Raw genomic sequence first — 13,409 nt, 5'->3', positions numbered from 1 at the left:
AGACAACTGCAGGGCAGTGTCTTTAGTGCCTCTCTTTATTCTGTACCACCAGAGACACTCAGCTCACCATAAAGTCAGTGATGTTTCAGTTACATTTACAGGAAAAACGCTGTTTTTAATGTACATTTAAATAATGAAGCTGTTTGAACAGATGGCCAAAGTAAACATGCACATTGTATTTTAAATGTGATGGATGGATGGATGGATGAATAGATAGATAGATAGATAGATAGATAGATAGATAGATAGATAGATAGATAGATAGATAGATAGATAGATAGATAGATAGATAGATAGATAGATAGAGCTCTGACTTGCTTTATGAACAGCTCTGAATAACTCAAGGGCACTTGCCTCCCAGCTAACAGAATGTGACTGAATAGTTGGAGAATGAAATGAAAACATTTAAATAAAATCTGTTAATTTACCACATTTTTTCCCCAAGCAACTCTATGCAAATGAGGAAAAAATGGTGTAATTTTATTTACAGTTTTTCTCAAATGCTAAAACACATTTCACAAACGTTACCACCAGGTCCCCCAATGTCCAAACACAACACCCTTCTCTAAAGCTACATAAACACAACCACACCTTCCCACTGCAAAACTCAAACTCCCACACCAAGAGAGCAGCTCGAAGCTGTCAAAACTGTAAACACTATACACAGCATTACACACTACAGCAAAACAATTGAAAACACAATGCTCAATTTGTGAGAAGGTTCTTTGTTTCATAACTGCCAATGCATATTTTAGAAACTATACAGCAACGGATCGTCGTAGATCTCTGCAGAGGATTAGGCATTTAGATTTGTGAGTTTCATATGAGTAGTATAAATCTATAGAAAATCCTGCATGTACGTACACTACTGTAACACAACTCAATGCAAAAACAGAATCTATTGCACACAACAGTAATCTTGAAAACATGAACAGGGTGTGAAGTTTTTTTATTTACGTTATTCACACCACACACACACCACAATCACTGTGCGGCATCATGTCGCTGAGCTGTTGCTCGCATCTCGTCCGTAATGATGGTGCGAGGTTGTCTTGCTCTCCCTCCTGGACCTTCTCCTCTCCCATGTTGGCCTTCTCCTCTTCCTCGTTGGTCGCTCCTCTTCCTCCTCTCATTTGAACTCCTCTTCCTCATTGGCCTGCTCCTCTTCTTCCAGGGCCAGCTCTTCTCCCTCCTCTGCATCAAATTCCTCTTCCCCTGACTCTGCCTTCATCCATTGTGTTTGTTTGGAACCTTCAGCATACTGTGCACTCTGAACTTGCTTTTACATGTGGGTACAGCATTAGCAACAAGTGTCTTCAATTTTGAGTCATTGTGTGTAGTGAATGACGCCAGGTGTGTTCCCTGTGTTCAAAGATTGGTGACTGTGGCAAGCATTTTGCATCACATGGGCTTTCATTTGAGGATATGAGCAGAGTTGTTTTGCAACATGTGTTTTAGCAAGGAAAAATGTGTTTAGATTTATGAGTACAGAGGGTTGTGTTTTGTGAATTGTGTCTTCATGTGACATGTGTTTATGGTACTGGAATATGGTGGCTACATTTAGTAAATGTGTTTAGACTACTGGTCATTTGGGTTACAGGATTGGCTTTTGTGTTTTAACATTTGAGAAAAACTGTAAAACAATTTTCATTGTACTGACAAATGCACCTATGTTACCTTGGAGTCTCACGCACACACACACACACATGCACACAAGCCCACACACTGTGCTCTGTGATTGTGAAATGTGTGTGTGTGTGTGTGTGTGTGTGTGTGTGTGTGTGTGTTTCCTGAAACATGAAATTAAAGAAAAATTCTCCCGAGCTGTGAGCTTTGAAGTGTGAGTTCACAGGTTCATCTTTTTTTCTTTCATCCTTAGCTCACATGAAAGAAACATCATGGATGTCTTCATAAGTCCTTTCAGAAAGCTTATAGTCCGCCAACAAGACAAGGACGGATTTGTAACTGGGCACTGAAGACGAGTGCAAGAGTCAGTGTGTGTGTGTCTGTCTTTCAACCATCAACACATTCTCTTTTTTCAGCAGTTAGAAAGTAACATTTTTATTTATTTAGTTTTGTCGTTTTGCCTCTGTACACCACTAAATCTGATTTTAAGTCATTATCCATTTCCCACCGTGAAGTGTTGTTTGAGCAGGGAATATAGCCCTGTGCACTTCTCATTTAATCAGCAGCCACATCATCAATAAACACCAGTGATCCGGTTCCACTGGCAGCCATATATGCACATGTCACCATGTTTGTCAAACCATTAGCTTTTTCTTTCCTTCTCCATACTTCTCTTCTCCCATTATTCTAGTACAGTTTAGTCTTTGTTTCATTTGTCAGATAATGCAGCCTCCTTTATCTGGTTTTTGGCAAAGTCTAACTTTTTACTGAGTGTAAACAGTGGTTTGCATCTTGCTGTAAACCAATCTCTGTGTTTCCATTCATGAAGGCATTTCTTGGTTGCAGACTTCCTCGCTTTTAACTTTGAACATTTTTAACTTTGTTAGATGTTATTAAGTTTTCTGGCTGTAATTCTAAGACCTTATCTGTTTGCACTGAAGCTGAATTTTGTTTGTGTCTGATTGTGCTGTGTTTGCAGGGTAAGATAGCTTAATAAAATTGCTAAAAGCAATATTACTACAACATAATTGGCACCGCAAAGCTGATGAGACCTGACAGTCTTTAGCTTCACTTGTGGCTTTCAGAGGTTAGAAGGTGAAGTTTAATTTCTGCTCTCCTTTAACAGGTTTTGACCAGTGAGGTTATTTTTTTGTGAAGTCAGTCTTTTTCTGACAAAGTTGTATTTTTACTCAGTTGTATAAAGCATTTGTATTCTATTTTTATCCTATTGTATATTTTATTCTATTTATTCTACTGTATATAGTATTTTATTTTATTCTATTCTGTACAGTTGTGTACAGTATTTTATTCCTATTGTATTCTAATTTTTGCTATATAACTTTTGCACTGTCCACTTCCTGCTATGACAAAACAAATTTCCCACGTGTGGGACTAATAAAGGTTATCTTATCTTATCTTATCTTATCTTATCTTATCTTATCAACAAATGTCACATGATGACAGTGGTGAGCTAATTTTTCACAATGTGTCTGAAGTTCTTGGCATGAGAGCTACAGATAAGGCTGGTTTCCTGTTGTTGTTGCAAATCATCCACTAACTGTCAACTTCCATCTGCACAATAACCTAATATTAGGGAAAGCACTGCAGCTGCACATTTATAATGCAGCAGCGGGAACTATAATCCGGAGAGAGAGCGGCAGCTCTGCTGGGCCAGAGCAGGGTAATTGGTTACTGGACTTAGCTTATGCTGCTTGATAGGACTTGCATGTTTTGCTGAGACTTTGGACAAGGTCTCTTGAGAATCCCAATTAAAAAGCAGAATGCAGAATGGGTCTTGTGAGTTAACAAACAAGGTTTGCTGCTTGGAAAGCAGTCCAAATCGCGTTCAATAAAAGGCAGCCGCACGCATTGATTGAAAAACTGGTATTTTAATGCAATTTTCAGGTTTCTGGATTTAGTGTATCTTCAATAAACTTCTTACTACTAGGCATAAAAAAGACCCTGCATGAATAATAGAGTGTTTGCAGTGGTTCAAACCATTTTTGTTGTTTTATTTGAGAGTTGGTCTGGTCTGGAAAGGTCTCTCCCATAATTTTCACATATTAAGCAAATCTGGATCCAGTAACATCTGAATGGGAATCTAATGCTGTGGCCTTTTGGTCACTGTGCATAAAGGCAGAGCATATCACAGCAGCTTTAAATGTAATATGCCTATGTTTTGTAGTTACTTATTTAGCCATAAATATTTTATGTTACATAATAAAGAAACATTTTCAGGGGGTTTAATATCATAACTCTTGTTTTCAAATTAAAAACGAATGTAATTGTTTTGGGGACAAGTGTGAAAAGGAAAATTGAAGGATGATATCAATTTGCTATCATTACACATGAAAGAGCTGGCTCAGCAGGAATAAAAGTTTTTCAATCACCTTTATTTCTTTAACAGGAAGTAAGTGTAGGAATTTACAAGGAAATACCACGTATATGGTAAAACAGCAGTGTGTACAATTCTAACAAGGCTGGCAGTCAATATTTGGTATAATCCAAACACAGCCTGGACTCTCTTAGGCAAAGTTTCATGTCATTTCTTTAAAGTCTTCAGAAATAGTTCCCCAGGCTTCTTGAAGGACATTCAAAGCTCCTCTTGGATGTTGGCTGCTTTTTTGTTTTGTTCTCTGTCAAAATGATCCCACACTGCTTCAATAATGTTGAGGTCTGAGCGCTGGGGAGGCCTTTCCATGACTCACAGTTTAATTGTGTGTTATTCCATCCTGGTATGCTTTTATTGCATTAACAGTGTGTTTGGCATCATTGTCATATTGAAAAAAGAAGCTGTTGCATAGTGGATGAAAATCTGTCTGTACTTTTCTGTGTTCATAATTCCATCAATTCCATCAAGTCCCCAACAACACTTCCTGAAATATTTCCCCAAACCATGATGGAGCCTCCACTGTGTTTTGTACACAGTCACTGTGGTATCGCTCTCCTGATCTCCTCTGTACATATTGATAACAATTTAAACTTGAATCAAATCTTGATCCATCTAACCATCAAACTGGTTGACACAAATTTTCTGTGCAGTTCTTGTGTAATCTGACATACCTGAGTCTTTCCTTAAGAAAGCTTAATGACAGCCTCCCTTCCACTGAGCCCATTTCTTATGAGACAGTAGTTGAACCTAGTGAACAGTAGGTGGATCAAGGGCCAAATGCATCACTCAGATCCTGCCTGAGTCTTTGCTGGATATTTTTTTTCCTATTCCTTAAGGACATGAGATTCAGATACTGTTGCCTGTTATGTGTAGACATAACACTGGTTAATCCCCTCAGTGACTGAATAGGTCTGTGTTTAATGGCTTAATTTAACAATTAGACATTCCTCTGAAAACAATCAGGTACAAGGACTGGACTAAAAGTAAGTGAAAAAGCAGCTAATGTCCAAAGAAAAATTTTGAAAGAACTTTAGAGGTTTTCTCCAAAGCACTATCACTCAATAAAACTTAAAAAATAAATTAATTAATTAAAAAAAAAAATACAAGAAACTATGAGGCGCAGTTTGTAAAGTGAAACATGGAAAGTGAAAACAGGAAACTAAATATTTGGTTTCCTGTAACATTTAGATTTAACATTTAGATTTAAATATAACATTTAGATTTAACTTTTAAAATTGTGTTTTAAATATGAAAAGTTACAAACATTTTACTAAATGTTGTAAAAAATGACTCGGGAAAAATCATGTTTTTGTAAGGTTTTGAGCTAAATGTGGAAAAATGTTGCTGTTAATTTCAGCATGTTTCACTTTACAAACGACGCCCCACACGTGTTACTTTTTGGCATGCCAACACTTACATTTGATGGACAGTTTGGGGGCATTCACTAATGCACATCATCTGGATCTATTTCAGTCCTTGTGTTGCGCAGGAATGAAATACGACTCCTGCAACCCAACACCAGTCGCACAGCTTGTATCTGGTGTCGGTGTGTGCTAGTCAGAGCCAGCTTCATTTTCTTTGCACCCATTCACTGAGCTGTGAACGCGTAATATTATCAGATCCACACTGGATGACTGGATGATGGGCGTTCTCAGCAGTGATTGTAAGTAATATTAGTAAATCAGCCGAGACTTGATTTTTGAACAATAACGCTTAAAGAACTGTAAAAATTATATCGCACTGGTCTTAGAGTAGTCAGTGTTTAGTTAGGTTAGTTTTACAGTTGCTTTTAAGTGACATCAGTACTACACACAGTGGGCTGGATTGGGTGTCGCTCACTCTGACCCTATTGTTTGTAACACTGTCACTCTGCCTGTCCCAGGAATTCAAACCCACCTCTTTGGTCAAAAGCAAAGAGGAGATCCTCCTGTTCAGTCAAAAAAAAGGCTTTAAAATGTTCACCTTTATTTGAAACAAGACATTTGTGTGTTTATCACAGACAGATACTCGGAACTTCTCTGGACTTCCTTTATACCACTGTCCAGGTAAGTTAATATTACGAAAATAGTAATTTATATTAATTAATGATTAAACAGCAAGTATACTCTAGAAGATTAGTCGCTGTATATATAAAATACTGCACAAAAGTCTTAGGCCGCCCCTCACTTAATGTTTTTCTATGAAAATGGGAAATAGATCCAATGATATTTTTATTTCTTTAAGTAGCTGTCCGGGCTTCTTTGAGATTCAAAGCCTTTCTTTGGATGTTAGCTACTTTTTGTCCCATGGTTTGCAGATGGCTGGAAATTATCACTCCATAAGACCTGTTGCCACTTTTTCAGGGGAGTTATTGTAGAATTTGCCGTACCTCAGCCTTCTTCAGTAAACAGATCAACCGAAAGGCCAGATGCATCTCTCGGGTCCTGTTTCAGGGCTTTCATGGATTTTTTCCCTTTTGCTTAAGGACATAACTTGCAGATCCTGTTCATCTGATGTAGATTTTTTTTTTTTTGGGGGGGGGGGAATCCCTTAGTGTTACTGCTGGCATTTTTCATAGATTCATCTAAAGACATAGAAACAAATGATAGCTACTAGCAATAAAGTGCCTAAAGATGCAATTAAATAATAGGTTCTTTGCTAAATTGTCTTGTCTATGCTTTCTGACTATCCAGAGAAGTGAAACATTAGTCATGCCACAGCATTTCAATTAGGTTGAGGTCCAAATCAGCAGCCTTCCACCACTGGACCCAACAGTTGGTTTGATGTGTTCTTTTTAGAGAGATGAGGCTTTCATACTTGTTCAATCTTTCTGTTTCTCTGAGATCATTGTTGATGTCTTTTCTCACTGAGAAACACACACCTGAATGCTCCAGACCAGCAAACTGACAGGACTCGCAGAGGTTCTCACACTTACTGATGATCAATCAGTTGTTATTGTATTTTGTGCAGTAATCCAAAATCTGACATTAATGTGAAATAACAACATAATTTTTTGTATAAAAAAATTATGTTGTATTTTTTTCTAAAATATGTGTGTTTTCTTGCTTTTATGACAGATGGTCTAATAAATTTGTTAAGTACTGTTTCTCAAGCTAAACTTGTGTGCAATTACAAACATCGCCTCTTTGTCCTTCTATACTAGTGGGGGTTTTTAGGGCTTTATCCTTCCTTCACATTCACTGATTATGAGTCAGGTCTTCAGCAGCCACATGGAGCCTTCACTCACCAGTGGATTCAGGGCTGATTTAAATAGACATTATCCCTGCGGTTATGGAGGAACCATACCTGGGTGAGTGTGATGCTGGCTTCATTATGAGACAGTCTTAGAATTTATAATGTAATATATCAAATGTAGTATAATTATATAATTATTTCACCTTCACAGGAGTATCACCAATCAACGCTGTAACAGCAGTGATGGCAGAAACAAAAGTCATGTTCGACTTAATGACCAACTGTAAGTAGCTGCTGATTTTATATAAATATTATAATCAAAAACTTCCTCTTCCTGTGTTTGTGGTGATACATAATAACAGTGATGGTGGGGTTTTTTTGTGGGTTTTTTTTACCAGAATACCAAAACCAACGGACATAAATATAGCGTGAGTACTCTTTCCATAATGATAAACTGATTTGTTTTTGCACATAGTTCGACCCTTTCTTGTCTTTGTGCCTTTCATAGGGAGAAAATGATAAAGATTGCCATCCCAAAAGAGCATCCCTATTCATCGCACATCTCTCGTTTTGCAATGTTCCCATCCTTCCACTCACCAGATGACCCACATACAGGAGTCAGAGCTGCGTCTCAATCTTTCCTCAACCTCAGTATCCCAAATAGTGCACCTGATATCACTCTGCTAAGCAAAACTAAAGGTGTGATATTCTGATAAAAGGGAGTGGTAGAATGGTTAGGTCTTTAAGATGCTTCTTTTTTCACACCTAGGTGCTCCATATAGACTTGAGAGCTTAGAAACACCACTGAAAACAAGGAAGAAGGCTGTTATGTGGACAGGAGAACATGGCTTTTTTGATGTGAGTGATGAAATATCAGTGACTTCACAGTTTCACTGACGTTAATCGAAGCATAAAGTGTCTTCCTCCTTCCACCAGCATGCAAAACCAGCGAAGGGAGAGAGCCAGGTTTTCTACCCCACTCCCCCAAAGATGGTGCTGCCCAACCTGAAACTTCGAGACTGGGATTTGACGCTATCGGAGAGGACAAGCAACATCCTGAAAAACATGGAGAAGACCCTTTGGGTCACTTCCTACCAAATGCACTACACAGGTAAGAAGTGAAAATACTGAAAAATAAATCCTTGTTAAACAGAAAGTATCAAAAGTATTCAGTTCATCAGTTTTATCTATCAGGACATATCTTAATGACCTTGTAGTACCATATCACCCTATTAGAGCACTTCGCTCTCGCTCTGCAGACCTACTTGTTGTTCCTCGAGTATTTAAAAGTAGAATGGGAGGGAGAGCCTTCAGTTTTCAGGCCCCTCTTCTGTGGAACCAGCTTCCAGTTTGGATTCGGGAGACAGACACTATCTCTACTTTTAAGATTAGGCTTAAAACTTTCCTTTTTGCTAAAGCATATAGTTAGGGCTGGACCAGGTGACCCTGAATCCTCCCTTAGTTACTCTGCAAGAGACGTAGGCTGCCGGGGGATTCCCATGATGCATTGAGTTTTTCCTTTCCAGTCACCTTTCTCACTCACTATGTGTTAACAGACCTCTCTGCATTGAATCATATCTGTTATTAACCTCTGTCTCTCTTCCACAGCATGTCTTTTATCCTGTCTTCTTTCTCTCACCCCAACCGGTCGCAGCAGATGGCCCCGCCCCTCCCTGACCCTGGTTCTGCCGGAGGTTTCTTCCTGTTAAAAGGGAGTTTTTCCTTCCCACTGTCGCCTAAGTGCTTGCTCATAGGGGGTCATATGATTGTTGGGTTTTTCTCTGTATCTATTATTGTACGATCTACTGTGCAATAAAAAGCACCTTGAGGTAACTGTTGTGATTTGGCGCTATATAAATAAAATTGAATTGAATTGAATTGATGAAAAATCTTTGTATCTTGTATTTAGCAGGTTCTAAATTATTCACATACAGCACATGAAATATTACACCGTGCTGTTATATATTTAACCAAAAAAAAGCCAAAATGCAGAAGCAATGAGGGGAAAAACTAAGTACACCCTGTGGTTCAGTATCTGGTCAAGCACCTTTTAGCAACAGTACCTTGAAGTAATCATTTCTTTATGATTTTATCTCTCGCATCATTGTAGAGGAATCTTGGCCAAGTCTTCTTTACAATGTTGCATCAGTTAATCTGAGATTTTTGAAATTTCGTTTATACACAGCTATCTTAATGTCATGCCACAGCATTTCAATTAGGTTGAGGTCCAAATCAGCAGCCTTCCACCACTGGACCCAACAGTTGGTTTGATGTGTTCTTTTTAGAGAGATGAGGCTTTCATACTTGTTCAATCTTTCTGTTTCTCTGAGATCATTGTTGATGTCTTTTCTCACTGAGAAACACACACCTGAATGCTCCAGACCAGCAAACTGACAGGACTCGCAGAGGTTCTCACACTTACTGATGATCAATCAGTTGTTATTGTATTTTGTGCAGTAATCCAAAATCTGACATTAATGTGAAATCTTGTTTTAAGGATCAGGGCCAGCAAATCCTTTTATGACAGATGATTTCAAGGAAAAAATGACTAACTTTGCTGGGATTAATTCACACACGTCAAACCTGGTAAAAGCCATTGCATTTATTATACGGTAGCATTAACAGACCAGAACACTAATAAGTCTAATTATTTTCCCTGCAGCAAGAAAGGTCGCATCCTGTGTTTGTTCCTTCTAAAGCAAGGCAAGGATGTAGAAAAAGACTGGGGAGCAATGTCAGGAGGAGCAGCTGCAGTCCCACTGCTGCTGAACTCCAAAATACATCTCCAACTCTAAACCAAAGCACTGCCTCGCCTGCTGTGAACCAACCACAAGAGATCACAGCTATGCGTAATGAGGCACCAGATCTGAACCAAATGGGTCATACTCAATCAAAGTGCAGCACTAACTCCACAAAGGCACAGCAGACTGAGCTGTCCCAGGAGGTCTTACGCAAGCAGCAAGCTCAGTGCAAATGCTCTGCGCATAAGGGCAGAAAGAGGGAAAACTGCAAAGTCCAGTTTGACAATGTCATGCAAGGATCCCCGTCACAGAGCAACCAAGAGGCTAACGCTGCCCAGATCACAAACACAGAGCAACTCTGGGACCTGTCCAACCGCCTACATCCCCAAGGAGGGATAGAAGTCAACAGAGAGGAAAGCATCTGTGTAAAGGATGTGCTAAATGACAAAAAACTTTTTAAAGTTGGAAGAAATATACCCAGCTGTAGTCCACTACTTGAAGACAAAGACCAGACGGGCAGGGAATCACATCCCAAATTGTTACCAGGAGCAGAGGACAGAGAGCGGCTACATGGCAACTCTAATCCGTGCATCATGCCACGCTCTCCTGTCCTGCCAGGCAGTTCTTCCATTGGGACTGTGGGTAAATCAGGTGCAGCCCTGACCCTATTAGACCTTCAACATTCATTCAGCAAGTCAGAGGCTCATCGCAAGTTCAACAGCTCCATCACTCATGCCGCTGTGAACCTTAGAGACAACGTAGTCTGTGGGAAAAAACACAACTTCTATGGGATTAACTGCTACTACATCCATGGATGACCTTCCATCCAGCCATTTTTCCCACTTACCCAATTCAGAATTGCAAGGATGGATGGAGTTGTTCCCAGCTGTCAGAGGAGAAATGGCATGGTACACCCTGGACAGTTTACCACTCTCACATTTACACCTACAGCCAATTAACCTAACCACATACACGTTTTTGGACTGTGGGAGGAAGCCTGAGGACGGGGAGAGCATACAAACTCCACACAGGAAGGCCCTGTCCAGCTGGTGGATTGAAACCCAGGGCCTTTGTGCTGTGAGGCAACAGTACTAACCACTGCAGCTCCCATATGGCCTTATAAACATAATTGTAATATCTCAGTAAAGCAATAGCAGTTCTAATAACCTGAATCCTGAAAGTAACTTAGTATTAAAATTTAAATGACTGCATGTATTTAACATTACTTAAGTGTGACTTTTCATAACCAAAGATGCAGTGGACAGTTTTTCAGAAGCATTATTGCACCTATAGAGCAATTTATCACAGGTTTCAATATAGGTTATTGTTACATAACACCCACATTAAAGACTTCTTGGCACAACTAAAAATGGACTTTCATGGACTGACCATAAGGAATACAGCCTATTTTGTGCAATCCCTCATATGACTATAGTCACATTTAAAGTTTCTCTGTAATTGTATAAGAATGCAATTTGTTTTTCTTTCAGACTGAAGCTAATTAGAATAAACATATTACTGCGAGCACAGTAAGTGTTTCATCCATGTCGGAAGCATTGTTAATTTGCTCTTTACTTTCCCACATTTCATTTGCATTAGAGCTCAGGATTTATTTTACAGTACTGGTCTCTTACAAGCTGTGGCTAATTGTATCAAGTAAAATAAAAGCAACAGCCTTCAAAGCTCACTTCAGTGAGTTCAGCCAGCCTGCACAGTGCACACAGAAGCAATTCAGCTGTACCAGATTCATAATGCTGCACAGATGAATACTTTAGTCTTCCCTGTAACCTTTCCAATTTTACAGAGAGAGAGAGAGAAAAATACGAGGCTGATTTTTCCAGCAAATGTAACACAGAGTGCAGAACAGAGCATTGTGCTGCCTGTGTTATGGAATCCAACTCTGTGTATTATAGGTGCCGCAGTAACCTTCCAGCGTGCCACTGTGAAAGGAAAAAAAAAGGCTCTTTTGCACAAAATCTGTTGCAGTCAGGCTGACTTGTGTGAAATGATTTTTTTTATGACAGTATGTCCTTGAGGTGCAAGCCTGCAGCCTTCACTGATACAACAGCGTCTCATTCAGACTTTCACTGAAAAAGAATAATGGCTCACAAAGCAAAGTAGACATGCACAGTTTGCTGTTTAATAATGGAGACAATATCAGTTTGTCGACGGGATGGAAATAAAAATTATATGGCTTTTGTTGAGTTCTGTTTCTGTCTGCTGTCATAATTATGCAATAAGTCTATACTTAAATCACGTGAAATGACTTAAATGTATAGAAAAACGTACCTATTTACTCAACTGTTGTATGTTTGCATTTTAATCTGTTTGCAGACGCTTTGACTGTTTAACAGCACAGATGTGATTCAGCAGTGTATCCAGTAGGCGGCGGTATATGCTAACTTTTGTCGTTTGAACTTCATTTATCGCTTCTAATAACAGTTATTTAACCATTTTTGTGATATTTACTAATGTGAATAGTCAAATAAAATAAAATAAAATAAGTCAAATAAGATATTTATCCTCTAAGATCCACTATAACGCATTAATTAACAGGACTGCATGTAAAATATGAAGACTTCTACACTGTGTCCTTGCGCTTTGGGGACCTCCTCTACACGTCTATGCGTCACTGAAACATGTCAGTGATAGAAACGCCGCCCCTTTAAGTTGACGCCGAGCTTTGCTTTGCAGTTTAATTGGAGTTGGCCTCAGTCAGTCGCCTCTCATCTCCCTCCTCCGTACAGCGGTGGAGAGACTGATGCTTTTCAGCGCGGCTGGATGGTGCATGTGTGTACTTGTCATAGTAGAGTAGCCAGGCTGTTTGGTTGGGGCTCTAAATTGACTATCTCTTCTCCGGCTGTGGCCTTTCCTGTAGTTAAACATCTGTTCACCGATCGTGTCCATCTGTAGCTCAAGGTGAGTGTGTTTTGTTTCTCTCTCTCTCGTCCAAGAAAAACTCTTTGGCCTTGTAATTTTCTCTTATGCAATGATGAATCTCAAACCCTCTGGAAGTTATTTGATTGATTATGATCTTTCAGCCGAACAAATCAGGTGCATGTGAATCTTTAGTTGTAATGTTCTTCGAAACACTTCAGCAGAGTCATCAAAGTTTAACAACCCATCGATAAACTGGATAAATGTAAAAGCGCTTGACCTTAAATTTATGTCCTATAGTTTAACAAGCAACTGGTATTTATATATTTATTTATTTGTTTATTTAAAGGTCTGGACATGAGACAATATGAACAACAATAGATCACTTTGGTCTCCAGACTCTTGAGTCTTCTACAAGTTATAAAAGATGGTCTGTTGTTTCTATGATAAACCTAATATGCAGTAGAACTCATTAGCTTCACAGGCGACAAGTCATAAGCCAGGACTGTGAATAATGTGCCTTTATGACTGTGTGTATCTCTCATGCTGAGTGGATGTAGGTGTGTGTGATATCCATTTTCAGATTCAATCATGGCTGG

The 13,409-nt window shown here is 39.1% G+C and overlaps 2 protein-coding genes across 4 annotated transcripts in view; both read left to right on the top strand.

The window, feature by feature from the left end:
* spmip4 (sperm microtubule inner protein 4) overlaps positions 1 to 12,122 on the top strand; it is a 30,735-nt gene extending 18,613 nt beyond the window's left edge. Inside the window, exons 2-10 of one of the 2 annotated variants that reach the window (XM_086312015.1) lie at positions 6,018 to 6,063; positions 7,161 to 7,307; positions 7,404 to 7,475; positions 7,591 to 7,620; positions 7,701 to 7,891; positions 7,962 to 8,050; positions 8,129 to 8,303; positions 9,690 to 9,778; positions 9,855 to 12,122. In XM_086312015.1, the coding sequence (XP_086168141.1) occupies positions 7,204 to 7,307; positions 7,404 to 7,475; positions 7,591 to 7,620; positions 7,701 to 7,891; positions 7,962 to 8,050; positions 8,129 to 8,303; positions 9,690 to 9,778; positions 9,855 to 10,751 (1,647 nt within the window). In that variant the 5' untranslated portion in view covers positions 6,018 to 6,063; positions 7,161 to 7,203 and the 3' untranslated portion in view covers positions 10,752 to 12,122. Of the gene's footprint in view, positions 1 to 6,017; positions 6,064 to 7,160; positions 7,308 to 7,403; positions 7,476 to 7,590; positions 7,621 to 7,700; positions 7,892 to 7,961; positions 8,051 to 8,128; positions 8,304 to 8,800; positions 9,668 to 9,689; positions 9,779 to 9,854 lie in introns of those variants that run through there. The other variant, XM_086312016.1, reaches the window with a different exon arrangement.
* Positions 12,123 to 12,650: 528 nt separating this feature from the next.
* osbpl3b (oxysterol binding protein-like 3b) overlaps positions 12,651 to 13,409 on the top strand; it is a 36,473-nt gene continuing 35,714 nt past the window's right edge. For both annotated transcript variants that reach the window (XM_086312013.1, XM_086312012.1), the window contains exon 1: positions 12,651 to 12,852. The gene's annotated coding sequence lies outside the window, so the exon portion shown is untranslated. The remainder of the gene's footprint in view (positions 12,853 to 13,409) is intronic.

The sequence above is a fragment of the Aulonocara sp. 'chitande type north' Nkhata Bay genome, linkage group LG11, assembly GCF_057382095.1.
Source record: "Aulonocara sp. 'chitande type north' Nkhata Bay isolate Kocher_YH1m ecotype deep benthic linkage group LG11, A_spYH_male_GT1.1, whole genome shotgun sequence".
Taxonomy (NCBI): domain Eukaryota; kingdom Metazoa; phylum Chordata; class Actinopteri; order Cichliformes; family Cichlidae; genus Aulonocara; species Aulonocara sp. 'chitande type north' Nkhata Bay.
Note: the sequence above shows the minus strand (reverse complement) of the source record. Positions and strands in the feature narration are given on the sequence as shown.